Raw genomic sequence first — 25,770 nt, 5'->3', positions numbered from 1 at the left:
TATGTTTTCCTGCCTTTACCAAGCTCATGTCAGGACGGTAGCTCTGGAAGCCAAAAGGTTACGCCTACACGTTTACTTTCTTTAAAAGAGGATCACAGTGCGAAATCACAAGGTGGTTCAGCGCAGTGTGGTTTAAAAAAGGTTGTTAATCATACTGCAACGTGAACCCTGTGTATGTACATGCACGTGCTTTACGGTCAGTATCCTGAATGTTTCGATGCAGATTACAACTCCCTATGTGGAAAATTTCGGATTTCACTCTATTTCCGCATATCGCTGTTCTTTTAATTAGTTCTATCACTATGATCAAATCGTTAATTGGCAAAAAGCACTCAAAAGCCGCAGTACATCCGATTAACAAAAACTGCAAGCGCTGGTACAATACACTATTTTGATTGATAGTGCTGACGTAATAATTATCAAAACCAGTAAATATTGTCGTTGCGACGTATACTTCTATATATGCGATCGAGTTCTTTGTGTTAATTTGGGTGCATCATTCCATTTTTGCAGTGATTTGCAAGTACTAGCTACATCCATATAAAATGAGAATTAAAGTTTAAGTAGATTTGTGAATCTGCTCATCTTGTATTACATTCCCAGACCAGCACACTAAAAGACATAAACTCCTGGTTGAACAAGCCTAGTCCTAAGAACATATACTTTTCAGTTGTAAAATAGGCAATTACAGCCACAGGAGTAAAATAACATGGCATTTTCTAAAAAAGGAACTGTTCTGCAACATGCATACTTATGGACATATGTTGCCCATTTATGATTGCAATCATCTGCAGGCCAAGAGCTCACTATTCACAAGTCAGTATTTACAATTGTAAACACTAAAAAGTGAGCTGTTGGCCAGACAATCAACATTCCTAACGTTTGATAAAATTATTTTAAATATTTGCATGCAATCTCGAGATTTGTTGAATTCCTTTATAAAGATATAAGGTAATCATAAGTGTCTTAAATTTTTTAAAAAGTCGCATTTTCATGGTTTTTGTATTTTTTTCACTTTCAATATATAAAATTTAAGGATTTAAGATTTTAAGAAATGATATCTTTTTGTTATTATTATTATTATTATCGAACCAACAGTAGCCAAACTCCACTAGGGAGACTTTTAAGGCTATTGGAATTTATTTTTGGTATTTTGAAAATTGTGCAGATCATGACAACATATCTGCTGTGTACCAATTAAAGAAACACTTCCGGAAATCCGTTTATATGTATTGGAGCAAATAGGTACGAGCAATCAAGTTTATCTGAGCATTTGCTGATTTTGGGCTAATTAAGTACTTTTCGGGAAGTGATCCTGGTTTCCGGTTAGCAGTCGAAAGATTGTACTACAATATTTTACGATACATCTATTGTACAGCTACAATGTAACCAGTTTAAAGTAAGTATGTTTATGTAGTCTATGTATCACACAACCCACCTGCCCAATGATCCATCCCATCATGGCCATGATCTTGCATCCTTCATGCATTATAGACGGATTTAAGCCAAAGAACCGATCGTTGTCGTCATCATGTGGGTTATTGTGGGCTAAACTGCCGACGTTTACAAATGGTCCCACCTACCGGTTTCAACGTCCTGACATCCGAATATCTGCTTGAAATGCTACCCTATCATCGTCCCTCTGTGCACTTCGTCTTCCTGGTTAACGATTGTGACAAGTAAAATTTGTATATATATAAGAACATACGTATCTGTCTGATAAAACATCTTATAAATCATTATTTCAGCGTTTGATTTAGTTAGGCGGTAGAATATATACAACAAAAGTTATGATCTTGGATAAATGAGTTTTAATTTAGCTCAAGCATATGTAATTATCTCTTTCATGAGTGCCCTTCACACTAATTCACGGAAAGAAACTGTACAAGTTCAGATTGATCTGCTGGCCACATGGTACGAGTATGATTGGTATCAAAGCCGCTGCAGATACCGGCTCCAATGGAACCCGCTAATTTCTTCGCGCTCCCTGTCATCGGTTTTGAAATGAAAATTTGGAGTTGGTTTTAACCATTACTGGTCGAAGAAAATGGATGACTCTACAAAGAAATATATGGAAATTATTTTTTATACCTATATCATTCGGATAATCTGTGTGGTCGGTGTACTGGGAAATACATCCATCTTGATAGTACTATCACGGCGTGGTGCCAAAGGGACGGCTTTTGGTAGGGAAGATCGATCTTGCCTTTTTGACATAAACATATCGTTTTTAAATTAGAATATTTTATTGTGATTAGTCGAAATTTGCTGTTGTTAAGCGGTGCATTGTTGTTTATCATTGTATATAAATATTCATAGCATTTATACACCCAGCATGCATGCAGATACCAGTTGCTTATGGTTTGTAAGCACCGGGGCTAATAGTACTCGTATAATAAGTTTTTGAATAATGATGATTATTATCACCTTTTTCATTGTTGCGTGATTAAAACAACTCACAAAATATCATTACTAAACGCTTTCATTTATGTTTGCTCGGTTTTAATTTTAAGCGCTTCTTTTATTCGCTTGGCTGACAGGAATCTGAGATATAGTTTTGTACCATCGCGGGATTCGCGACTATTCGAGAAGTGGCAGGACCATATCCGAGACTTCGTTCTTCTTGGTTTTCTGCCGGCGGTGTAACATATTATAGTGTTACCGAACAATACGTTAACTGCTGCCAGTCAGCTATTCAAAATAAGAGCATGCATACGCGATAAACGACTGTGATTCCGAATGCAAGCTTTTAAATTAGTCAGTAGCAGTAAATATAATAAATAAGAAATTCATTACGTAAGCGAATAATCGTCGGAATAATTAACTTACGTTGATGAGCTAAAGAATGGCATTTGATACTGTCAGCTAACTTGATAAAAAAGGTAACATTGTACTAACAGTGAATTCGAAGATATGATATTTATCATCTGTTTTTATTTGCAGTATACATAAAGGCGCTGGCTGGAGTGGATTTGCTAATCTGCATTATGCTCTTGGGAATGGGTTTCATACGTTGTGGGGATTGTATATCGGGACCGGAGCAGGAATTTGTTGGACGCGTTTATGAGGTTTGCAGCTTTGCTGGTGCATGTATAACACAGCGCATGAGTTACCGGAACTGAATTTCTCGAAACAAGCCCCTTTTGCATTCCACAGGGATTTTTGTATTTGCCACTGGCCAACGCGGGACAAATGGCGAATTTATTTATAACAATGGCGATGGCCGTCCATCGCGCTGTATCGGTCAGAATAGACGCACTCAGAATTGATGTGCGTAAATCCCGCACAGTCGCCAAATCACTGGTGTTGCTCATCGTCGGCTTCTCCTTCGTTGTCAACGGCATTCGGTTCTTTTTCTTCACAATTAAGGAAACGTGCGATATGGGTAGTGAGCTGAGATTTGGCTCCATCGGTCGGGTTAATAATGATCCCAGCGTGATTCCCATGAGTTTAATACAAAGTAGAGCCAATGTGGAAGTATATTACGCCGGTGCCGTCACTGAATTCAACGACAGTAAGCTTGGACGGTGGATTTGCTTGTTGCATAAACCGTAATTACACTTCATGCCTGACTAATCATCTCTTTAGGTTACTATTTGATGTTGTCTACGGTCACGTTAAGTCCGCAACATTCACCATCGACAATACAGGAAGAATACGGCAGCGAAATGGATCATGCAAACAATGCAACTGGTCAGTCGGATATTTATGGAATAAACACAACACCGAGTCCCGTGAGATACACTCTGGAAAAAACCGCATTTTATGAACGCGTGATTAGGGGATTTCTCCTTGCGCTATCAACATTACATTTTATTGAACTCCTGACCTTAAGTAAGTATACCGTGTTAAAATTATAAAATTATTACCTTAAGTAAGTATACCGTGTTAAAATTATTAAATTATTTAAAATTATTATCATAATTACGATTATTACTCTCGATTACAGTCCGCGATAATAATACCAGACCTGTAATATTGTAATGATTTATTATAATATAAGCAAACCAAATTTTTGGTTTGCAAATTCGCGTTATCAATTCTTTTGTCTCTGCAGTCCGTACTCTACTAACGATAAGTACCATTCAGCATTACAACATATATATCTATATACAAGCTGAGCACGGATGAATATTGGCTTGCGACTATTTTTACAATTTTGTTGCCGTCAAACCATGCAGTATGTTGCAACATTGTTAGAAATAAGCTGTTTCCCTAGAGCGAGCACCCGCCCTTGTCAGCCTTATGGCATCCATGGTAACAAGCTTCGAAGTGACCACTGGTCATGAGGTTCTGCAGGCAGCAATCAATAACTGGTCTCAGAACACCCGCACGATCGAGAGGTTTCTAACGCATTTTGAAGTAGGAAAATTGGATGAGCAGAAGCTGAGATCACCGGCGCCGAATGAGAGGGGCCGAAATCCTGGCACAGATAATTATTCATATAACTATAATATATGTATTCAACATATAGATATTTATATACACATGTTGCTCTGGAGAAAACATACAGACAGATACCGAATATTAAAGGTACTCTAGGGTAAACTATGAACGCGTTAAGCGTAAAAGAGTTGTAACGGAGGAGTAAAACCTTTAATAAGTATCGGAATCGGATACAAGCTCAGTACCAAAAACAAAATAGTTGTAACTGGATGCTCTCATTGGTGGTTTGAAACTGGTCCAAATTAAACTGCTATCCTTGGTGAAAAAATTCCTTTAAAAACAATAAGGGTTCCTTTTGATAAAGACACAGTGTTTGGTGGAGCATGAAAGGGAGTTTGATCGGATTAAAATGATGGTGCGTGCGACGAAACGTATAAGGTTGCACAACTGTGACACACACTACGCTGGAAGTTTGATTTGTTGCATCACATGTTATGACATATACCTAATTACAGCTTTCAATGTCATAAACAGTAGCGGTCGCCCTTTACTTTTTATGATTTATAGAACTCCCCTCAAATAATTTCGGCACACAAAAATAATAATGTTAAGCAAAATCCTTTAAGAAATGATATTTTTAAGCAAAATGGGCTTTGATATGCGCGTGTCCATTCATTTTGGCCACCATTCATTTTGGCCACCGTTCATTTTGGCCACCATTCATTTCGGCCACCAATGATTTGGTTACCACGTTCGATTTTCTTAGGTTATTCTTACGGTATTCGTAGGTTTTTTTTTCTTAGGTTGTACATGTATATGTACAACCTATAGTATATGTACTCGTATTTATATGTATTCTTAGGTTTTCTTAGGTTTTAAGTATATGTACTCGTACTGACAAATTGAGTCTGTGAGTCAAGAAATATTTGTTTTTTGTGTTTGTATTCTTAGGTTCACTTCTTAGGTTTCTTAGGTTCTTATTTTTGCTTTTTTAATGTTTCGTTTTCAAAAAAAATTGTTTGATCATAGTCTTACAAAGTGAGTAGCGAGTGCATGTACGAGTATTAGCTAAAAATCGAAAGCGGTAACAAAATCAGTGGTGGGCGAAATGAATGGTGGCCAAAATGAATGGTGGCCAAAATGAACGGTGGCCAAAATGAACGGTGGCCAAAATGATAGGGCGCCGATATGCGCACCTGCTTATATAAAAGGTTTCACCGCAGCATTTGTACTGCATAATGGCGCGGCAATACTTAGGAACCAAATGAAGAATGCTAAAAAAACGCGCTTGCTTTTTGCCAGAACATCTATCAATTTATTATTATTAAAACGACTAAGTCTGCAATATTAATGTCAGTAGTAAAAAATTACAATATAATTAAAATTGCTGATGTTTCTAATACAATTGCCCGGATAAGAGGTCGAAAATACTGGTATCGTACAAATCAAGGCCAGGCCAGTCCGGCTTTCGTAATGATCACAAGAATGTATCCTTAATTATCAGGTGTCATTCTATTGCAGCCACGGTCAACATTATCCTAATTCGCGTGTTACGTCGTTCCAAATCTCAGCGTAACACTTTACTCCGAACGGAGCTCCAGCACCGGAAGAAACGTGACGACGTAACGAGAATGTTAGTGGTCACAGTCGTTGTCCATATAGGTAGGTACGGCGCGCTAATAGCCGTTATAAATCGGTAATGTCGGCTTACTACGCTGGTAATACTATCGTAATTTATTGTTTCAAATAGTATGTCATCTCCATTCTCCCTTTTCCGCTGATCCCATTGCTCAACTGGTATTCGGTCCAGATTACATCAAATCCAATGAATACAATATTCAACTTGCCGTTAACAATACTCTGACATTAACAAGTCACGCCATCACCTTTTTTCTCGTGAGTACTCACTTAACGTCTCTAACTCTGCATGTCGTGAGCAAAAATGTTGATAATCGGGAATAAGAAGTACATAGTACTTACGGTAGCCTAGATATTTCTCTGAATGTTTCGAACCTAACAAAATCGGCAATATAATAATGAGAAATAAAAACCGACACTATTAAGTCACAGTATTGTAAATAATGCAGTTACCAAATTTTATATAGAAGTTTAGTGTTAAAATCTGTTATATTTACTGTTATACCGTATAAGTATTTAATAATACGTAATATTGCTGCACAATGCATGCTGCGACATGCAGTATTATCCTTGTTTATGTTCTAGAATCTAGCTCATCTCACTCCAGCAGCAGAGTTGCTTTGGTTTGCTTTTGCATACATTAAAAAACAATACTTTACATTATCTATCGTTTGTCCTCCATATGCGACATGTGCGTATTTTGATTGTCTCATTGCAGTACCTAGTTTGCGCTAAATTTCGCAAGCAAGTGAAACGCACTTGGGAGTGCATTCTTGGGCATTTAAGAATACGGCGATCATCCAGATCATCCACGCCAACATCCGGATGGACTCCTAGTTATTCAAAAGGTGGTGCCAGTCCCATATTACACCGCAATCATTCGCTGGCTGTATCCGCTCGCTACCTTTAGCCTCATTCACATCTACGTTTTCATGAACACATCCGACCTCACTAAGCCAAAAATATCCGATCCAGTCAGCTCATGGGACTATGAGCGCATCATTCCTGGTGGAATCCGCTCCAAAAACATTTATTTCTGTATTGTGCATACTGCTGCAATGGAACGGTGACCTTGACTGCCGTCAAGTGGTACATGATGAAATTTGCCTGTACATAATCAAAAAGATAAATGTTTTCCATGATTCTATAATCGCAGAATTCGTGAAAATTTACAGTGGAAGTAATTTCGCTATTACAACGACACTTGTACAAAAGGCATCATTTTCAGTTTTGCAATCACTTTTTGCAGTATTGGGTGCGGCAATGGTGCATGTTTTGCATTACTTACCGAGCTCCTTCTTATAATTAATTGGCTGTGTTTTTTGTACATATGTGCAGAAATTTGTTGATTTTACCAAGCATTTATTGGAAGGCAATTATTAAAACGTACTTCACAAATTTCCTTCGTGTATGTGTGTGTGTGAGTCGAAGCCATATTAGTCCTGTTCGTACATATTGTTCTACATTTTGAATTAAGTAGTTAAGGGGAGATTAGGATTAAAATTCGTTTAAAATTGTTGGTATGTATATGAATTGTCAACTAATGTTTCGCGTCCGTAAGCGACCCAATATCTTGAAAATATAGTCGACTGCTGTTCACTCGCGATCGCTGTGTTAATGCTTATTTTAAAATATAAATATCGGAAAAGCGTCATCAGTACGCCATTGTATGTCATAGCAGTCGGAATCAAGCAGTCTAAAAAAGACCGGAAATCCGGGAGTTCTAAAACATACATCGCCCTCATTGTTTGCGAAGTTTGTGCTGCTGTTTATTTGAACAATACTTGCACTTCACAGACTACGACTGCATAATGAAAAATCATAAATCTACAAAGAAACATAGGCAAGGTAAAAAATTAATGTTTAATTTTCTTTGTGATATCTTGTCACTTTACGGCAGTTTACGCTATATACTGCTTTGCATTTGCTGCTTACGTCCAAGGACAACTTCCGACGTGCAAGAAATATGCAAGAAAATAAAAAGTCGACTTGCGCGATACTTTTACTGTTAATTCCACTACTGGATCCCTTCAGACTGGTGATTCTGGTATGAATGATGTCAGCCCTATTAAAAGTTTTTGTGTCAATGATAGTTTTTTCAGCACTTTTTTTCGTACGTTTGGTGGCACGTGATACGTGCGATTCACAATACCCCTTAAATCGTTACGTTTTTATCCTGTAAGACACAAATTTGTCCGCTAACCGCCATTTTATTCTTTCCAGGCATTTTTTGTCCTAGTACAAATATGTACTTTTTTAACCGGGAAAATAGTGACCATAAAATTATTATTAATTTTTTGTTTAATTAGACGAATGCCGTAAATTGCGTATGTTTCTCAAGTTGTTCAGGATGCAGTCACTAGTATGTAGTACCTAATATCATTAATTTTATATTGTGAGTGATGACGTATTGGAAAAAACATTAATAGCTGCACCGTAATTATTCGACGGTAATAATCATTACATTCAGTAAATCTGGAAATACCTATGAAGTCTCAGGTAATATGGTCTACTTGTGATCTTCAATCTTAAAGTACGAAAATCAGTACTGCTTGCGGGTAAAGGGTTTTGTTAATTACTAGAACAAAGTTAATGACCATTCAGTTCACAGCCAAGTGCAATTGTCCTGCTTGTTTTGGGCAACACTGTGCAGTCGATAAAATTAACGTGTTGATTATATTTGCCAGTAGGATCCATTTAATCCTTTTTAATGCCATTAGCCGATCTGCAAAATTCTAACAATTCAAAATAGCTGCTCTTCTCACAAGTCAGCAAAGAAGTGCGCAGTCACTGCGCACTGGTATAAGATAATAATTGGTCACACCGTCAATACAGAACCACAGAAATACTGCATTTTCTAAACAGTTGCTTTGAATCAACTACTGTAGAATTAGATGCCGGATAGGTATATTCCGAAATTAGCGAAATATAAGTATAAACACCGGTCGTATCAGCAATAAAATTTAATAGTCCAGTGCGGTGCATGCGAAGAGTGTGTTCGTCTGACATTTCACGTTTGGACTTGTGATATCACAGACTAATTTTGCTGATACAGAGTACAGACTCAGTACAGAGTGACTGTACACTCAGTGTACAGAGTGAAAAAGTCCTGCATGTTGATACTGCCGTTGCGAATTCACTCCATGTGAAACACTGATAACACAAGTTTTTTTCGTTATTCTGACTCCAACCGTGACGGAATGTGGTACAGAGTACAGTACATGATGCAGATTGCAGACTGTACAATGTGCGCATTATCAATGCGCGTAATAAGTACGCGTACATGCATGTACACTATGGCGATTTATGGCGGCGTTATAATTATTTCAAGTAGGCATGCGTATGCATTCATATCCTTTTACACAATTAATTATAATTACGGTCTTGTTAGCTTGGCACACGCGGCGCGCTGACTGACCACACTCTACTAGTCGTGTTGGGAAAGCAATCGCATTTGGTGCTTTCTGACGAAGTCGATTTTCTACTGGTTATTTATTTTATCCAAATAATTAAACAAAATGTAACTTCACAGAGTGCTTGAGACTTTTAAAAAAAGATGAACCGTTTTCTTGCTGTTTTTACGTCGTAAAGAATTCAGTGGCGAAAATGCTTTAGCTACGCCACGTTTAGCCATGTAACAAAACCTAATAAGACATATATAATTATAAAAATAATTTTCACAGTTAACATGTACCAGCACAATAACCAACTGGGCGAAGAAAGCAAAATGAATGTAAACGATTGTTATTAATTTTATGCTCACTGTTTACCCGCGCGCATTACGCGATGTATTCGCGCGAATTCAACTTGAATTGCTGTTTTCGACATATTATTCTTCTTATCGACGACAATTTTCGTGTATTGACGATAAATTTGTCGTACACAGCGCAGATAATTGTACTGATCAAGATAAAAAAGTATTGTGTGTACGTTAGCATGTCCTCATCGGACGTGACTTTTGTGAACCGATATGCAAAAGTCTATAACACATCAATTTTTTCGTGACTCACTCAGCCAGAACGCATAAGTATGTCTGATAACACAGAAACTATTAATAGGGCAGGTTAATCATTCATCAGTTTAACAGCCTGGGCAGCGGATGGAGTTCCAGTTTTTCTTGACCGCCAACAAACCAAAGGCAAACAGCCACGGATCCACTAAGGCCTGCAGGGAATAAAAGGTCACCGAGACAATGAAGAAAGTGCCCGACATCCATGAGCCGGAGAAGATAATAGCTCCGAAATAGATAACAGCCGGCGTCCAACAGATAGTAACGCTGATCGCCGTCAGCGACAACACTAAAAATGGCTTGACAGCCTCCTTTGTGGTTTTTCCTGTCTTGTTCTTTTCTGCACTGGTAGCACCAGCATCCGCGGCGGTAGCGGCCGCGTTCCGTGAACCACTGCTCGAGTGATCCTGTAGCTTGCGCTTCCGCCGAATTCGATTAACGCACAAATGGATATATGCTATGATAATAAATACTAAAGGTAGAATGTGAAGTAGTGTTTGCTGAATTTGACCCCATAGCATCTGCGCCGAGTAATTGATGTGGCAGCCATATTTGAGGTCAATAGAGAAATACAGCGCATCTCTGATGCAACCAGGTAGTCCCACCACGTTGGCAAACGCGATGGCCGCAAAGCTAGTGATTAGTGCGACTTTTTTGTTATGATGATTTTTGTAGGAAATGGGATAGTGCACGGCCCACAAGCGGTTGATGGAAATGGTGACGTGGACACAAATCTGGGCAGCAGATACGACCCCGTTGAAATAGTTGTGAATATTGCACCATACTCGTCCCATCCACCAGTGGCCATATAACTCATTCAGCATCTCGATCAGGGGGACGGAGATGAGAAACGCAATGTTTGTGGCTAATAACACCAGCAGGTACATTGTGAATGGCGTTAGTCGGGATGGAACGCGGACAAATTCGACGAACACAACAACGTTAGAAACGAACGACAGACCAAACACGACTGCCTGGCCAATCAGCGATGGTGTCCATTTCACCTCTGTCAACGTGTGAGTAACCGGCATCGTGGCATTAGCCAAAAAGGATCTATTATGGAAACTCTCCATTACTTGAATTCACCTGTAATTATATTACAGAGTTTTATATTGTAGCAACCGGGAGCTAATTTATTGCAGATAACTAGAGGTGATGTGTATGAAATTGTGATTGATGTACAAAGAGACGGAAGAAAAGGTTACTCTCTATAAAGGTTACCACGACCAACTGGAAAAAACTGCAGTATTCTGCCGCCTGAGAATGTCTAATATAATCGCCTGCGCATCTGAGGGCTAGAATTAAAATCTACGTATTTATGGAAGAAACGTGCTTTGCTGTTTATATAATGATCCAGGTTCTTTCCGCGTAGGAAATTCTTAGCAAAATAGCTGCAGGCGGTATTTGTAGGTGAAATGAAACCCCCATTTAGTGTATGTTGAACCTATTGTAAAACTGCAGGAATCCTGTATTGTGGCCGTGTTTAAATTCGATTTTCGTTTTCTTTGCAAGAACGCCCACGGTATACTCGCTCATTTTACAGCCAACAATATGAAATTTAGAAAAAGACAACAGCAACATTTCAACGATTCTTAAGGGATATGTTAGCAGTTTTGTTAAGCTTTTACCTGAAAGGTTATCTGAGTTCTGTCCCTGCCAAGCTATCGTATATAGGCGATCCTTAAAGTTGATCTGGTGGTAAGATCGAAATACGAGGCAAAAGGCCTTTATTTTTATACGCCGACGTTACACCGTATTCCCGAAACCAAAAGACAACCGGACACTTTATAATATGATGAGAGATGAGAAATATAATCATATTCTAGTAAGTAAGTAATCATATAAGTATGTAAGTAATCATATTCCAGCGAAAATTTGATCTAACTTCGGTTGCAACCGGCGATTGGATATACAGTACTTACTTACAGATATAGAACCTTACAGAATTTAAAAATCTATTAAAAACAAGGAGCACCAATCGCGAACTCTGGTAATCTGTTAAGCTGCGAAACGAAAGGTGAATGATAAGACTATGAGTATAATATACGTATACTCGTAAGTAAGTAATTGTCGGCTTCTTCGCTACGCCGGGAAATTGCATTCTCAAAGATAACAGTTTTGCGGGTTTGCAAAAAGAAGTCGCTCACTGAAAAATAAATTAAAAATAATATTATCGAAGTCGGATTTATAATTTTCGACAGTTATATTACCACCATCATACTATGCGTTATCACCATCATACTATGCAGTACACACAAATGTACCTAGTGCAATATTGCTGTGACAAGTGACAGTTAATAGAATAATATCGTTTTTGAAATATTTGTTTTCGAAGTTTTTACCAGTCAGGCAGTTCTTTTTATTACGCACACTTGCACTTGCAGAGCATACGAACGAGTTCAGCAGAGAACAAATTCCGGTAGCTTAAACAATCATGGACATTTCTAAGTTGAAAAACGGTCACTGCTAACTGCTAACGGTAAGAAATGCCAAAATCCAAATCCTCGGAAACTGCACAACTGGGACTTCCGGTCACATCAACTTAAGTCAAAATACGGAATCGCCCAAAAGATCAAATACATACAGCCATTTATTTATCTACACACAAGTGCCACAACACGTCAACACCGACATACCACCCAGCAATGCGACATTAATTTTATGAATGAAAACTTGTCTTGTCGCTCGGTGGCTGCGGAGTGCCATGGACCACATCGTTATCCGAATACCGTAGCCCCGTCTGCTCTGTGTAGTCAGGCAGCAGCTGGTTGATATGCCGCAAATCTTCCAGAAAATCCACGCGCTCCTTATCGGTAACGACTCTTTTTTTGGTTATAGGATCCATTAGCTGGCCGCATCGATGTATGACTTCAGAAACTTCATACACCAAATCAACACGCTGTGGATTGATTTTGTCTTTGATCATAACGTAATCACCAATTTTCGTGTAGTGAGGACCGTCGTCCGTTCGGTATTCTTTATAACGACCGAAATACTAGAACAGAAAAAAATGACGAGGGGTTAAAGAGACAATCACTCAGTTCACACTCTGCATTCCGTACTTCCATACACACAGGATACAACATCCAGCGATAGTTATTATAGCGTCACTTATTATTACTAGTTATTACTTATTAGTGTGATGATACATAAGTAACATAACATACATTGATATACACAGCACAAGCTCATTGCCCACTGAATATTATATGTAGCTTCAGAATGTTATAAATCAGTAACGAATTGCAGCGTACCATTCGCAGGTATGGATCGAGCTCATTTGTCTGCACTTCCACTAGGGAAATCTTTGGCGAGAGCTTTTCAACAACTTTCCCAATTACCATAAACTTCCGTGCCAGCGACATAGTTTTATACGTCAAAGACCCGGCAGTCCAGGCAAGCGATAATTTACTGATGCGGATGGATATCCCAATCGAACAAATCCAAACCTTATCACAAGTTACAACAACCAGAAGAAGATTCAAAAAATTTCAAATAAACAAAAAATCGGTACAAAAAAAAGGAATTAAAGTACTCGGGTTTCCCGTTCTGACTGGCAGCATACTGCACCGCAACCTCCTGCGGTTGCGATTTAGACAACGCGTCTTATTGCGGAAATCCCGGCGGTTGGCATGTAAACAGAGCGCCTATCTGTACAGTACTCCGAGTCCCCAACAACCCACAACTTCATACGAGCTTGCCAAGTGCGTGCTGCATGCGCTCTTTTGGTCGGCTTTTGAAAGCCAAAACTATAAACATGCATTTTTATTACGGTTTACTATTGTTGTGTTCATGACATGATCAGCGGGTGAAATTTTTAGCAAGAAGGTGTAGATAAACATTGATACTTAATAAACACTTCACGTTGTTCGGTACCCGGGGAAAGATAGGAAAACCAAAACGATGGCAGTCAACATTGCGATCACTGCGAAGCGGGCAACAGCGTCAACTGGTAGTGCCTTGCAGATCCGGGACGAAGAAATGCCCGAAGTCTCTCCCCCTCGGAAATGGAAGCAACCCGAATTGCGCGATAATCAGGTTTACATACCCGGAGATACGGTAATGGAGAACGCCGAGGGTTGGATGGACGGGCATGGTTCTTACTGCTCTGTACTTCCCGAAAAGCGTGTGCAGATGTTGGCTTCGGTTGCCGGAATTCGCCAGATCTATACCAGGGTTGTTGTGATTAATCCTATCCGATCTCGTTATATCGGAGAGATCGGTGACATCATTGTGGGGAGAATAATCCAAGTTGGCCGAAAGGCTTGGATGGTAAGTTTTGATACGGTTTTTTGATTTATTTGTTATCAGTTGTCTTTTATTTTTGTAAGTGTATTTCTCACGCATACAGTAAGTACTCTTAATAAACCGTAATGCCCTCTCTGAATTTGATCCTATAAAAAGATCTGTAACAGTCATGATTTATTGTGCTAAAACCTGTGTAATGCGTGGCGTAGAAATTCGAGGTTGTACGGTGGCAACTGTAAGCTAAGTTAGTTAACTATGTGCAAATGATATATATGCCTTTTCGTTTCGCAAGTTTCGCAAGTTTTCGCAGAAATAAATGGTTTTTGCAGGTTGATGTTGGGGCGCAGCGCCATGGTATCCTGAATTTAGGCGGCATAAATTTGCCGAGTGGTGAATTGCGGAGAAAAACAGAAGAAGACATTGGCTTTATGCGAGGTTATTTAAAGGAAGGCGATCTGATTAGCGCGGAAGTGCAGAAGACCGGCGCGGATGGCCGATTAGTCCTTCATACGCGCAGTCTCCGTTACGGCCGCCTCGTGCACGGCATGCTTTTGCAGGTGCAGCCAAAACTAACCCGCCGAGGTAAAGGCCATTTTATTTCCTATGAAACATTCGGAGTGCACCTTATTATCGGCGTGAATGGTGCGATCTGGATTGCACCGACGCAGCGCCAACTCAATATACCTCTCGGACTGGATCAAGGTGAGCAGGTTCGAACGAGCGGACAGCAGCATTTCCCCGAAGAAGAGGATATCTACGTGCAGTTGACCGATACCGATGCTAAAAAGGTATCCGTTAAGATGGACGATACAGGGCAGATTCCCTCATCCACGAAATCTACTTCCGTGGCTCCTTTGGAGGTCCGCAAATGTATGGCTAGGATACGCAATTGTATTGGCATTCTGGATAATGAGCGAATTCCAATCAACCGGGAAACTATTAGAATTCTGTATGATGCTTCGATGAAATACGAAGCTAAATATTTGCTGCAGTCGCAGATTGCGAAGGAAATTTTTCTCATGGCAAGAAGTGAATTAGCCCAAGAAATGCCGGGTGCGCAACGGGATACGTGATCCGCAAATACAAGTACCTTTTACGCTTTCTTGGCGGTGAATGTTGTTATTGGGAATTTATTGGGCTATATGCAGTTTTTCGTTTATGAAGAGTCAGTAAAACGATTACACGAGTTTTTTTGTGCGTGCAGATGTTCAGGGATAATCTTACTGTCTTTTGGCAGAAATTCAGTAGAACCGATTACTTTAGTTTCTTGTTAACGGGAACTTTTTGAAGCAGTGAAATTCACTGTCAGCTCGACAGCCAGTGGCATTTCTTGTACGAACCGCTCTCGCATTTAGCGAAATTATCCGCGAGTGGCCTGATCGTAACATTTTGCCTGCAATTGTTAACGTAAGGAAGCCTATGAAAGTGTCGTTAGAGCGACTGCGACTAATAATAATGACTGCCTATGAAATGAATATAAATAGTATTATAATAATTATTATATGTATATTACATTATTTTTTAATTAAGTGCCCAGGGCGAATAAAATTTGTAATTCTGCGTGCTAATTATCAGTGTTCTCTTGAATATCTAATTATCTGGAAGTCACAGTGACGACTGAAGAACCTGAACGAGTTTTTTATATGTACAATTTGTACATACTACTCCGTAGTACATTGTACCTACTTGAAGATGTATTTATTAAGTTGAAAAATATGATAATTATTATATGATCTTGTCACCTAATTAGTACAGTATTTCAAGTTGGCATTTTAAACTGTACGTACAGTATGTGCCACAATCCAGTTGAATACAATTTGGTGGAGTTTAATAAATAAATTCGGCTCCGTCTGGTTCCTCTGGTATGAACTGGAAATGAACTCTGGTTTCTTATCCGAAGTCCGGAAACCAAACGTAAAAAAGTACCGGTAGATCTACTGATCTAGCAGACTAGCAATGTTTGCTCTATTTCTGGGCGGGTGCACGGCGGCGCAGCGGGCGCACGCGTGTAATTGGTCAACCTGGTATATATTCCCGGTGTCGGGTATTATTTTGGCTTCGTTCTGCATACGCACTGTGCGTACCGCACCACTTTACGGCTTTTCGTCCGCCGTTTCCGAACAGATCGTGTTTTTAGTTTCTCTGCTTGCGTTGCAGTGTAGCGTTATCTGGTGTCTGAAATCGTGATGGGTGAAATGGACTCGAAAATATCGGACTTTTACTTTTCGTATATATGCGGGTTATCTTTTTGCAAATGCTAAAGGTACAATGAACGGTCAGATCGGCTCATTTCCTTCATGACCACATTTGATAGTTTATCGCGGATTTATCGCTAGACTGGTGGAAAATACTGGGGAACGTGAACCAGACTGCTTTTTCCGGTGGCTTTTTCCTAGGACTTGATTTTCCAGGAGACCAGGACCAGGACAATATTTTTGAGGCCGTGCGTTTCGATTTTTTTGCGGTGGAATAATGGGGATTGGAACGTGCTCCGAGAGGTATTAAAGATTGTAGATTTGTAGAAGCATTAAATATTAATTGCTTTTGTTAAATTTTTGCTATTTTGGATTTGGTTTTTATAGAAATATTTACGAGTTGCGGTATTGCGACTTATCGTTTGGGATTTTGTATTACTCATTACTGGGTACAGAATACTGTACTTAACTCTAAGCGATCAATTAATAATTGTTTCCGAATACCTGGAACATCGTTGGGTCGTGCTTTCGGTTTCCTGTTGCGATTTAGGCACACGGTAATTCAGAAAAGGTATTTTAGAATCAGTGATATAGCACTGTGATTCAAGCTTTCAAGGTATAACAGCGGTAGCCCCAAACTTTTTAATGCATAGAAAATTCACGTACATGGATTTTCTATGATATACTGCGACGCTCGTTTTGATTCTACACTCAGAGAGATTGAAAATGATTAAAGTTACATACTTATTTATGCTTTATGGCACTGTGCTACGGATTACGGCATAACACGAATCAGTGAATAGCTGCATAATTTTGTTGTATTGCTGAGTTTTTCTTTAATGTACGAACTACGGAAATTTTTTTGAAACCGCATGCTTACACTTTCTCGAAGAATTGTGCAGTGATTTCGGTAGTGTTTTGCACATTAACTTAGTAATTAGGCGTAGACAGTGTAGGTTAGTTGTTTTAGGATTCCCAGAACCGATGTTGGTGGTTGCCGCAATTATATGCAGAGGCGATGAGACGCCGGCGCGAAACCAACATAAATACATGTGTTTATACACTACCTTACGCGGATGAGTGCAGAGTTGATAAACGACATGTTCTGCCTCAGCGTAGTACTCAGTAGGTTACGAACTTGTGAGTTTCCAAATACCAAGTCAAAAACATTCTGGAGTGAAATATCAGACGTTCTTGGGCGACTAAGTCGTACTCGTAGGATTGCTCAAGCACACACAGTGATACACGTCTAAAAAACGGTGTTTGTGAACCCAAGAATTTCAGAAATTTTTTTGTACAGTTCAGTTTTTTCCCGTCCGATGCGATGCCATCACTTTACCACACTAACCGTAGCCATTTCCTTTAGAATTTAGCACCCCTTGAACTGAATATGGAGAACTTGGTTTAATTCGCTTTTTGAAAACTTTTGTAGATTAATGTTTGACTTTGCACGCAGCCACTCACCTCTACGGATGTTGTAAACAAAAGTTTTTTTGAAATTTCCTCGGGGTTTTGCCTGGGGCATTTGGAGTATTCATATCGGTGTCGTAAATTATTTACGTTTAAACGGAAAGCGCTAGCAAAGTTGCAGCTAAAGGAATGTCCTGATTTTAGGGCGAGTCTTGCCAGCGTAATCTCTGCTTTGAATTACCCGTTCACCATTAAAATTACTCTGTATTTAATTCTTTCCCATAGTAATCCTAAGGCAGGCGGATAATTGGGAAGCTGTTTGAGATAAAACGAACGGCTGGAATGCAAGCTAGTGCCGAATGGGTGTAAAAAATCGATATAGCTCTGTCGGCCAAAAGAGATTATGGAATCTTCCAGGACTTTGCGAAGGAAGTTACGATGTGGTTTATCCATATGGCCGCAGCACAGCTGACATATACGCAGCCAGTCTTTACGGTCTTCTGTAATAGCAATCGTTCGTTGACTGAACCTGTAGGCGCGTTTTATCTGCTTAAAGATTTATTTAAAAATTAAAAAACTGAAGAAGTTGTTTGATTCGATTTTTGGATTGCACTATAAATTCAACAGAATGCGGAGATTTTATCAGTCGCCCGTAATGTGATCTCAGACTTCTTTGCTGCTTTCTTTAAGAATTTTCACACATCGGAAGAATATTTTAGGCACACATACACTCACAAGTAAGCATTCAAATTTTACAAGCAACACCAAACTGGACGCACGTGACGCTAGATCGATGTAATTAATAAGTACACGTATTAAAACGGCAAACCTGTCTTATAACTGCATCCTGTGTAACTTTAATGTAAGTAAAAGTTGTCTGGAATACTGACGTGAGCAAAAAAGCATGCTGGTTTTGTAGTTTGCCTGTGAGATCTGCCGCTTCCGGCGTTTCAGTGCTTTTACAGAAAGGTTTTATGCATTATCAAAACGAAAGGTTTAATAGACACGTGCGTTAACAAAGTGCGTCATTGTTGTCGACAAGGATTCCATGATTCCATCTACAGGATATTATTTAAACGTATGTTTTTGTTTCTTGCAGTTTTGTTTATTTTAATGTGGAGCGGTGCAGTTGATGACGATTTTAAATATCACCAGTGCTCAAAGGAAACTCTAACATGGAGATGACTGACAGTGAAGCAGATTTGATGGCAAAGGAAAATCCCGACGAATTTGTGTTCGTGGATAATTACGCACAGGAAACCTTTGGACAGCAGTTAAATATTCTTCGCCGTGTAAGTGCAATCTCCACGGCGGACAATTTTAAATACAAAGTTATATAGTCTGCGCGCTTTATTTTGCTGATCGCTGTATTTTTCTAGAATCGCGAATTTTGTGATGTTACCCTGCAAGTTGGTCAGCATGAAATTGCCGGCCACAAGTGCGTGCTGGCCTTGGCAAGTCCACGATTTTTTCAAATGTTCAGTAAAGAGCCGAGGCCCACATTTGAACTCGATGTATTGGGGTTGGAGTATGAACCTGTAGAAGCTTTGGTGGAATTTGCATACACTTGCAGGTTTGGAACCTGTAGCAATACTGTATTAATTTTATGGTTAATTTCATGTGGAAGCGTTACTTGTTACTGCGTACGCCCATATAATCGCGAAATGGCTCGTTAGTCTTTACTATTTAATTTTACATTAAGAGAAGGTTTTTTAACATACGCTCGACATGTACAGGCTTGTATACGGTTTTCAGCATTTCAGATTCAATAAAAAATGCGTTCACAGCTGTCTGTTATTAGGACTTGTGACTGCGTGTGACTTGAGTTGTGCTCAGTAACTTCGACAGAATGTGGTTATTTGGGCGTCTATTAATTCATTCCCTTAAATATTAGGAATTTATGCTCTGTTAGGTTGACAGCCAAACCGGAAACGGCAAAAGCCCTATTCAAAACAGCTGCCAAATTGCAGATGGAACGAGTGGTGCATGCCCTTGGCGACTTTCTCATACAGCACGTCACAGTCCAGAGTTGCATAGGTGCTTGTTTTCGATTAACAATCGATTTTTCTAGTGTTGTCGTCACTGGCGTAGGATTAAGGTTATTTTAAATACAGGTGTACGATCCATAATCAATAGGGAATACACGGCGGCCCTGGCGGATAAAATCGATCTATTCATCAAAGAAAACTTTGCCGAAGCCATACTGACTCCGGAATTCATTGCTCTCCCTCGCGTACAGGTAACTAATAACTGTAGAACAAAAGGCTGGGAGCTATTTGAAGGGACAGGATGTTGTTGGTTTGATTTCGAAAACAGTTTCGCTGCAGGGCCGTAGTTATAGCGCACTAAATTAAGTATTTAATTTTTTGAATTATGCTTTTATGGGTGTATACTGTATGCTTTTTCGGTAGGCGCTTTTTTGTTTATGTTGCACACATGCACTGAATACACAACACAACTGCATTTGCGAAAGAAATTCAATTTCGACTGTTTGCTAGTAGTACTGTTTAACTCTTCTGCGTAATAAATTCTGTGGTTTTCTTTTCTTGATTGTGAGCTGCTGTTTTAAGTTTTTAACCCTTGTGCATAAAATTGCAGATAGAAGTTATTCAGAAATCTGAACAAGAAGCCAGCCACACCAACGAATTTCAGCTTTGCCAAATGGGAGTGGACTGGATCCGGAAATGCCTTGTGGATGACCAGTGGGACATGTCAGCACTGACAGAGAAGGTCCATTTGCTCTTCGTCAAAGGGGACGATAATATCCTGCATGACTGTGTTGAATTGGACGAGCTGGATGAAAATGAGAAAGGCCTAAATCGGGAAACGTTTGTGCAGGTATGGATGTATGCTCGTACATATGAGGTGTTGGCTAAAACTGCATGCTGCACTTTTCGAATCTGATTGGTTTCTTTAAAGGATTATAAGATCATGAGCAAAAATAAAGCCGCTCCCCAGCACAAAAATGGAAGTAAATCTTCGAGAGCCAACTCATTAAATCGCAATCCAGCTCGTGCTCGACAGCTGCTCTTCTCCGGAAACAGTAATGGGCATTTGATACAGAATGAGGATGAAGTTGATATCAAATGGAAACTGATTGCCGCTATGCCGACAGCGGGTAATTTGACGCACTGCTACGCTGCTGGAGGAGTCGTTGCGGTAATCGTTTGTAACGGGCGTCATGGATCTTTTGTTTCAGAGCGCACCCACATTGCGCTGACAGTTGCGGATCGGCAGTTGATATCACTCAGTGTAGTTCAGCGGATTGCCGCCAACATCAGTGTCAGCACGGTCGAGAGTGTCGCAGTGCCGGAAGAGAACGGCCAGGAAAATGTGCTGAACCCGCTAGCGCCGATGAAAGCCCCGCGATGCGCATTTGGCGCTGCTTCCTTTGAGAGCAAGATCATTGTGGTTGGTGAGTTCATTGATCCATTGTGACTTTCATGACCAAATTTTAAACAAATGATATTTGTATCTTCCATTACTCGATTGATTTTCCAGTGGAAAATATCCATTATTTCTATGTAGCGTGTACCTTAATTTGTTCACTTTATTCAAGTAAGGCGTACGGGTACAAATACAACTGACAAGCTCAACATGTGTATAGTAAGTACTACATTGTAAATATTTTTTTTATGAATCCAGTTTATTAAAGTATTGCCTGACACAAAAAACACAAATATCGTGTGACTTCACTATATGTCGGTCTAGGTGTTTTGTGCTCTGTTGGTTTGTTTCAGTAGGAGATGCAGAATATTTTATTTGTTCAGAATCAAGATGATTACACCTGGTGTTCATTGTTGTAATCACTTCACATTGGCGATCAAAATAATCACTGGTTTACATCTTTTTTTCCCATAGGTGGATATAATCGGGGAGAATGCCTTGATTCTATGGAAATATTTGATTCCGTTGCGAATTGCTGGTCTACTCTGCCGTCCATGTCCACTCCCAGAGCGCGCTTTGATATTGCCATCGTAAAGGGAACTATTTTCGCCGTTTGTGGGTAAAAAATTACGATTCCATCAATATTGTACTTTCATTGGTGGTGTCCTTTCCATTTCGTTTGAGAGCTGCTTAACTGATGGCGTTTTGTAGTTCCGATGGGACAAAAGATTTACAAACAGCGGAATGTTACACAAGTGATTCCGAAATATGGCAGTCCATTGCTTCTTTAAGTTCTGCACGATCCAGTGCAGGTAAGTTTTGTCTGAGTATTGTGCCAAACCTTTTTGCCGGTTCGAAATTTGGTTCATAGCAAGACCGCTACATAATCGTCGAAAGTTGAAATTTTTCTTGTAGCTTTTGTTTTGAGTCTTTTGACCACCTTTAATTGGAAAACGTTTCTTTGGACTAGGCGTCTGCGCGTTAGATGGACGAGCTTTGTGTATTGGTGGATGGAGTGGGCAAACAGTTTTGAAATGCGTCGACGCATACGATCCCGACGTAGATCAGTGGTTACCTTATGCTCCTCTTCAGACAGGTACCTTTAGTTCACGGTTGCGTTTTTTTGGAAAATCGTCATTATATGGCTTGACCTTGTGCTAATTCAAGGTCGATCGCAAGCGGGGATAGATATTCTCGATGGAAGAATCTACGTTGTGGGAGGATGTGATAATTGGGATCGTTTAAATACAGTTGAAGTTTATGATCCACGAGCCGATTCATGGTCGTTTGTTGCTCCTTTGCAAACGGCTCGACGGGGAGCTGGTGTTACGCACCGCGATGGTATGTGATTGCAGGCTTTCTGCTGTTATGAGCCGCGACAAGCAACTGCGTAACACTATAAAGCCTGATTACGGTCCTCAACATATGATGTAGTTACTAACACAAAGATTATTGTAGCATGTGGCTCCATACTTCAGCAGATCAGGCTCGGAATCTTTTGAGAACTACGTTGCAGTTTTATTAACGTAACTGTTAATGTTTTTGAGTGAATTATTGATGGTTTTAGGCAAATTATATGTCATCGGAGGCAGCGATGGAACTCAGTCGTTGTGCTCGGTTGAGATATACGATCCCCGGCTGAATCGGTGGATTCCTGGCCCAAGCCTAAGTATTTCTCGAGCGAATCTAGAAGCCGTCGAACTGGAGGGTACGCTTTTTGCTCTTGGGGGCTACTCAGGGAAGACCTTCCTGAATTCTATGGAAGTGTTGCGTGATGCTGAGTGGACAGAATTTATTTCTCAGTAAATGATTGTTTGCTCCTGTAATGTTTTATTCCTGCTTCAATCCGCCCGCAGTTTAATAAAATATATAGTTTGCTGTTTAATCAGTCGGCGTGTTTGCTGCTGGACCAATGGCATAATACGCCTAAATCGTTTAATTTCAGTTTTATTCTGTGCTTTTATTTTATTTAATTATTGTGTGTTCTGTGTTGAACCCTGATGTGCAGTCGGTTGAATTTTTTTCATTCTGATCGGCTTGTATTCTTGCCATGTGATAACCCGAGATATCTATTTAGTTTATAAAAATAATTTAAAGTGATCAATCAAAATCTAAGTCGTGGTGCATAGCATCTGGCTTTGTTTCCGGCTGAGATACGGGGACGGAATCTTTCTTGAACATCGCTACGAAGGAAGTATTTTCTGAGTAAAAACTAACGTCGATCCAAATGTACAATCAGCGTTACCGAATATGCTTTGCAAAGGCCCTCCAGCTGGTTTTATGTTAAGATAAATTTGTCCAACCGAAGTCAATAGCTGAAAAAGCGGGATGATTACCATGCTTGGCTGATTCGGCGCTTTAGAGCAATAATTAAACAACGTCATTGTCGCAGCGCGATAATCACACATTCACACTGCTTACGCATACCTTTTCTATGCGGGAATTATCCGGAAAAACGCCACACAATGCTGCCTGCAATTTAGTGAACTCTCCTTCGGAACCGGGTTCTCTGTAAATGCCGATCCTTCAAGCGCCGCTCTTGTTTAACAGCACAAGCGAAGCCGTACACCCCTAGTTCGTAATTTCGCACTTACGTTGTTGAGCAAACGGAGAGGAGAGCGGAGATAAGGGCAAGGACACGGAAATTATATAATGTATTCCTTATTTCGGGATTGCGATGACGAGAAATATATTCCGTAAAGAGCAATTTCGCCAAGTCGTGGCGATTCAAAGCCAAAAACCTAAAATTCACATTAACATAGGTACACTAAGTCTTCAAGCATACTCACTGCATCAAATCAACTAAGTGACAAGCTCCTGATTTGAGAGAAACGGTGCTTTAATAATTATTACGGTTACTGCTGTATTCTTAAGCCTTACTCTATTACGGCAATTGCTACAAGTCGTTGATCGTATTCCTGCGCATTGTCCAGCTCCCCAAAAGTATATGGATCATCCTTCTTGCCTTTTGTTTCTCTGATTTCGTCTCGGTTGTCATACAAATCGTGCAACACTTTTGCTAAGGTCACAGGGTCCATGGCACGCACGAAATGATAAACAGCGGATGGATAATTCTGTTCTGCAAAAGGCCGCATATATCCGAACTAAGTAATCATCGTATCAGTGTAGAAAACCCAGAAAACTATTGCATACCGTACAGTATGCCTTAATTCTCGTAAATATAATAATTTAGCTATCCTAATAAATGGAAATATTTCGCTACCGAAGCATTTTGAAAGGACAAACTGCACAGCGATAACTTAAAAAAGACTAACTTTAATCTGGACTAGAAACATTTCTCAGTAAAATCTGTAATGTAATTCAACGATAAATTCTAACGTATGCCGGAAGCCGCGTGGCGATAAAATTAATTACGGCTCCGAAGGTCAAACTAGGATGTACTAGTACTATGCGAGAATCACGGAGCACTTGAAAATCTGAAATCAAAGTCTAACCTACCTTCCCAGCAAATCCGCGCTACAGCTGCATGAATGGCGACATGTCCGGCCTTCGATTCCGGATTGTGGTTGACAGACCAGGTCAGCACAGAGCCAAGAAAGATGGCTCGTTCAGATTCCGGGTCTCTAGGGACTTCGCGGTATAACGTGGCGATTTGCTCTAAATTACCACAACGTGAAAATCAGTGCTGATGTTTCTTTGAGCGTAACGAAGGTCAACCTACGAACTCTCGCATCGGATACAGCAAGGTTGCCTTTCTCCAGAATTTCTGCGAACTGCCGAGCAAGGTCGATTCCGCTCTGTGTCTGAATGAGGACAACTCTGTACCGAAACAAATTTTAAAACGCAACAATCAGACTTACAGTATTCAGGCGAAAAAAATCCATGCTGCCAGAATACAGGATATCGGCCAATTCATCAAAACGTTTTAATCTCTGGTATCTACAAAACGCAAAACAAAAAAAAATACCTTCATGATTGTTAATCATGCCATAACATTGATGTACAGTAGTAACCTGTAACTGTAAGTACGAGGTACAGTACTTTGTATCGAATACAGTACGTACATAACGCTAACTGGTAAGTGCAGTATATACTGCAGACCGGACAAAAGGTTTTAACACGTAAAACGCTGGATCCATCAAGCGCTTCCCTTTACCTGAAGTTTAGGCTTTTGTAGATTTGGTGGGCTTCATAGTAATCCTGCTTGGAGAATGCTTCCCTCAAGCTCTGCTTTACACGGTCCGTCACAGCTGGCTCTCCGTTCATTTTAGGATGAGCAGAAACGGTGGCGATGTTAAGCACCCAAATCATATAATTATGTAAAAAACTGTAGTTCAGCAAATTTGCGTTTGGGAGTACAATGGGAAGACTGACTGGAAAAAGAATGGCTCCATAGCGTATTTTTTTATCGACAGCAAAATGCACATTTTTAATTATTTATTTATGTAATGTAAGTAATATTATAATCCTCGAAGTTAAAAACTTCAAGCTTTGAAACACAAACACGCACCTAACTGGTTGAGTAGCGAAGTGTAA

General features: G+C 39.9%; 6 protein-coding genes across 6 annotated transcripts; 3 read left to right on the top strand and 3 right to left on the bottom strand.

Moving 5' to 3' along the window:
* The first annotated feature begins 1,106 nt into the window (after nucleotides 1-1,106).
* On the top strand, nucleotides 1,107-7,406 carry LOC129589377 (uncharacterized). Its single transcript, XM_055484118.1, has 9 exons — nucleotides 1,107-1,245; nucleotides 1,418-1,679; nucleotides 1,852-2,186; nucleotides 2,944-3,068; nucleotides 3,157-3,514; nucleotides 3,589-3,834; nucleotides 5,908-6,048; nucleotides 6,137-6,282; nucleotides 6,743-7,406. Exons 3-9 carry the CDS (start codon nucleotides 2,048-2,050, stop codon nucleotides 6,932-6,934), a joined length of 1,347 nt encoding a protein of 448 aa, XP_055340093.1. The 5' UTR covers nucleotides 1,107-1,245; nucleotides 1,418-1,679; nucleotides 1,852-2,047; the 3' UTR covers nucleotides 6,935-7,406.
* A 2,698-nt stretch (nucleotides 7,407-10,104) lies between these two features.
* On the bottom strand, nucleotides 10,105-11,106 carry LOC129589385 (G-protein coupled receptor 161-like). Its single transcript, XM_055484132.1, has one exon. The coding sequence runs from the start codon at nucleotides 11,104-11,106 to the stop codon at nucleotides 10,105-10,107; it is 1,002 nt and encodes a 333-aa protein (XP_055340107.1).
* A 1,278-nt stretch (nucleotides 11,107-12,384) lies between these two features.
* On the bottom strand, nucleotides 12,385-13,699 carry LOC129589275 (28S ribosomal protein S17, mitochondrial-like). The gene is made up of 2 exons (XM_055483935.1): nucleotides 13,288-13,699; nucleotides 12,385-13,028 (listed from the first exon to the last, which is right to left on the bottom strand). Exons 1-2 carry the CDS (start codon nucleotides 13,396-13,398, stop codon nucleotides 12,693-12,695), a joined length of 447 nt encoding a protein of 148 aa, XP_055339910.1. The 5' UTR covers nucleotides 13,399-13,699; the 3' UTR covers nucleotides 12,385-12,692.
* A 35-nt stretch (nucleotides 13,700-13,734) lies between these two features.
* LOC129589268 (exosome complex component RRP4-like) lies at nucleotides 13,735-15,807 on the top strand. The gene is made up of 2 exons (XM_055483925.1): nucleotides 13,735-14,305; nucleotides 14,611-15,807. Exons 1-2 carry the CDS (start codon nucleotides 13,937-13,939, stop codon nucleotides 15,352-15,354), a joined length of 1,113 nt encoding a protein of 370 aa, XP_055339900.1. The 5' UTR covers nucleotides 13,735-13,936; the 3' UTR covers nucleotides 15,355-15,807.
* Nucleotides 15,808-16,355: 548 nt separating this feature from the next.
* Nucleotides 16,356-23,395, top strand: LOC129589263 (influenza virus NS1A-binding protein homolog). Its single transcript, XM_055483915.1, has 14 exons — nucleotides 16,356-16,544; nucleotides 16,618-16,779; nucleotides 18,986-19,178; nucleotides 19,266-19,459; nucleotides 19,799-19,923; nucleotides 20,001-20,125; nucleotides 20,485-20,724; nucleotides 20,806-21,004; nucleotides 21,086-21,301; nucleotides 21,748-21,892; nucleotides 21,985-22,085; nucleotides 22,244-22,369; nucleotides 22,441-22,614; nucleotides 22,841-23,395. The coding sequence occupies exons 3-14, from the start codon at nucleotides 19,062-19,064 to the stop codon at nucleotides 23,077-23,079; spliced, it is 2,001 nt and encodes a 666-aa protein (XP_055339890.1). The 5' UTR covers nucleotides 16,356-16,544; nucleotides 16,618-16,779; nucleotides 18,986-19,061; the 3' UTR covers nucleotides 23,080-23,395.
* On the bottom strand, nucleotides 23,247-25,742 carry LOC129589269 (Golgi to ER traffic protein 4 homolog). The gene is made up of 9 exons (XM_055483927.1): nucleotides 25,391-25,742; nucleotides 25,095-25,173; nucleotides 24,956-25,037; nucleotides 24,733-24,891; nucleotides 24,154-24,352; nucleotides 23,868-24,014; nucleotides 23,701-23,782; nucleotides 23,519-23,588; nucleotides 23,247-23,456 (listed from the first exon to the last, which is right to left on the bottom strand). The coding sequence occupies exons 1-9, from the start codon at nucleotides 25,543-25,545 to the stop codon at nucleotides 23,374-23,376; spliced, it is 1,056 nt and encodes a 351-aa protein (XP_055339902.1). The 5' UTR covers nucleotides 25,546-25,742; the 3' UTR covers nucleotides 23,247-23,373.
* Nucleotides 25,743-25,770: the final 28 nt, after the last annotated feature.

This window comes from Paramacrobiotus metropolitanus, unplaced genomic scaffold (assembly GCF_019649055.1).
Source record: "Paramacrobiotus metropolitanus isolate TYO unplaced genomic scaffold, Prichtersi_v1.0 Parri_scaffold0000034, whole genome shotgun sequence".
NCBI lineage: Eukaryota > Metazoa > Tardigrada > Eutardigrada > Parachela > Macrobiotidae > Paramacrobiotus > Paramacrobiotus metropolitanus.
Note: the sequence above shows the minus strand (reverse complement) of the source record. Positions and strands in the feature narration are given on the sequence as shown.

Coding starts and splice junctions, on each gene's coding strand:
- LOC129589275 (XM_055483935.1), bottom strand. CDS start 13,398: ATGTCGCTGGCACGGAAGTTTATGGTAATTGGGAAAGTTGTTGAAAAG. Junction 13,029..13,287: donor TCGATCCATACCTGCGAATG/GTACGCTGCAAT, acceptor TTTCTGTTCTAG/TATTTCGGTCGTTATAAAGA.
- LOC129589263 (XM_055483915.1), top strand. CDS start 19,062: ATGGAGATGACTGACAGTGAAGCAGATTTGATGGCAAAGGAAAATCCC. Junction 22,370..22,440: donor TTATGCTCCTCTTCAGACAG/GTACCTTTAGTT, acceptor TGCTAATTCAAG/GTCGATCGCAAGCGGGGATA. Junction 22,615..22,840: donor TGGTGTTACGCACCGCGATG/GTATGTGATTGC, acceptor TGATGGTTTTAG/GCAAATTATATGTCATCGGA.
- LOC129589385 (XM_055484132.1), bottom strand. CDS start 11,106: ATGGAGAGTTTCCATAATAGATCCTTTTTGGCTAATGCCACGATGCCG.
- LOC129589377 (XM_055484118.1), top strand. CDS start 2,048: ATGGATGACTCTACAAAGAAATATATGGAAATTATTTTTTATACCTAT. Junction 3,835..5,907: donor TATTGAACTCCTGACCTTAA/GTAAGTATACCG, acceptor ATTCTATTGCAG/CCACGGTCAACATTATCCTA. Junction 6,049..6,136: donor CACAGTCGTTGTCCATATAG/GTAGGTACGGCG, acceptor TGTTTCAAATAG/TATGTCATCTCCATTCTCCC.
- LOC129589268 (XM_055483925.1), top strand. CDS start 13,937: ATGGCAGTCAACATTGCGATCACTGCGAAGCGGGCAACAGCGTCAACT. Junction 14,306..14,610: donor TTGGCCGAAAGGCTTGGATG/GTAAGTTTTGAT, acceptor TGGTTTTTGCAG/GTTGATGTTGGGGCGCAGCG.
- LOC129589269 (XM_055483927.1), bottom strand. CDS start 25,545: ATGATTTGGGTGCTTAACATCGCCACCGTTTCTGCTCATCCTAAAATG. Junction 25,038..25,094: donor ATTTTTTTCGCCTGAATACT/GTAAGTCTGATT, acceptor GTCCTCATTCAG/ACACAGAGCGGAATCGACCT. Junction 24,015..24,153: donor GTAGCAATTGCCGTAATAGA/GTAAGGCTTAAG, acceptor TGTGAATTTTAG/GTTTTTGGCTTTGAATCGCC.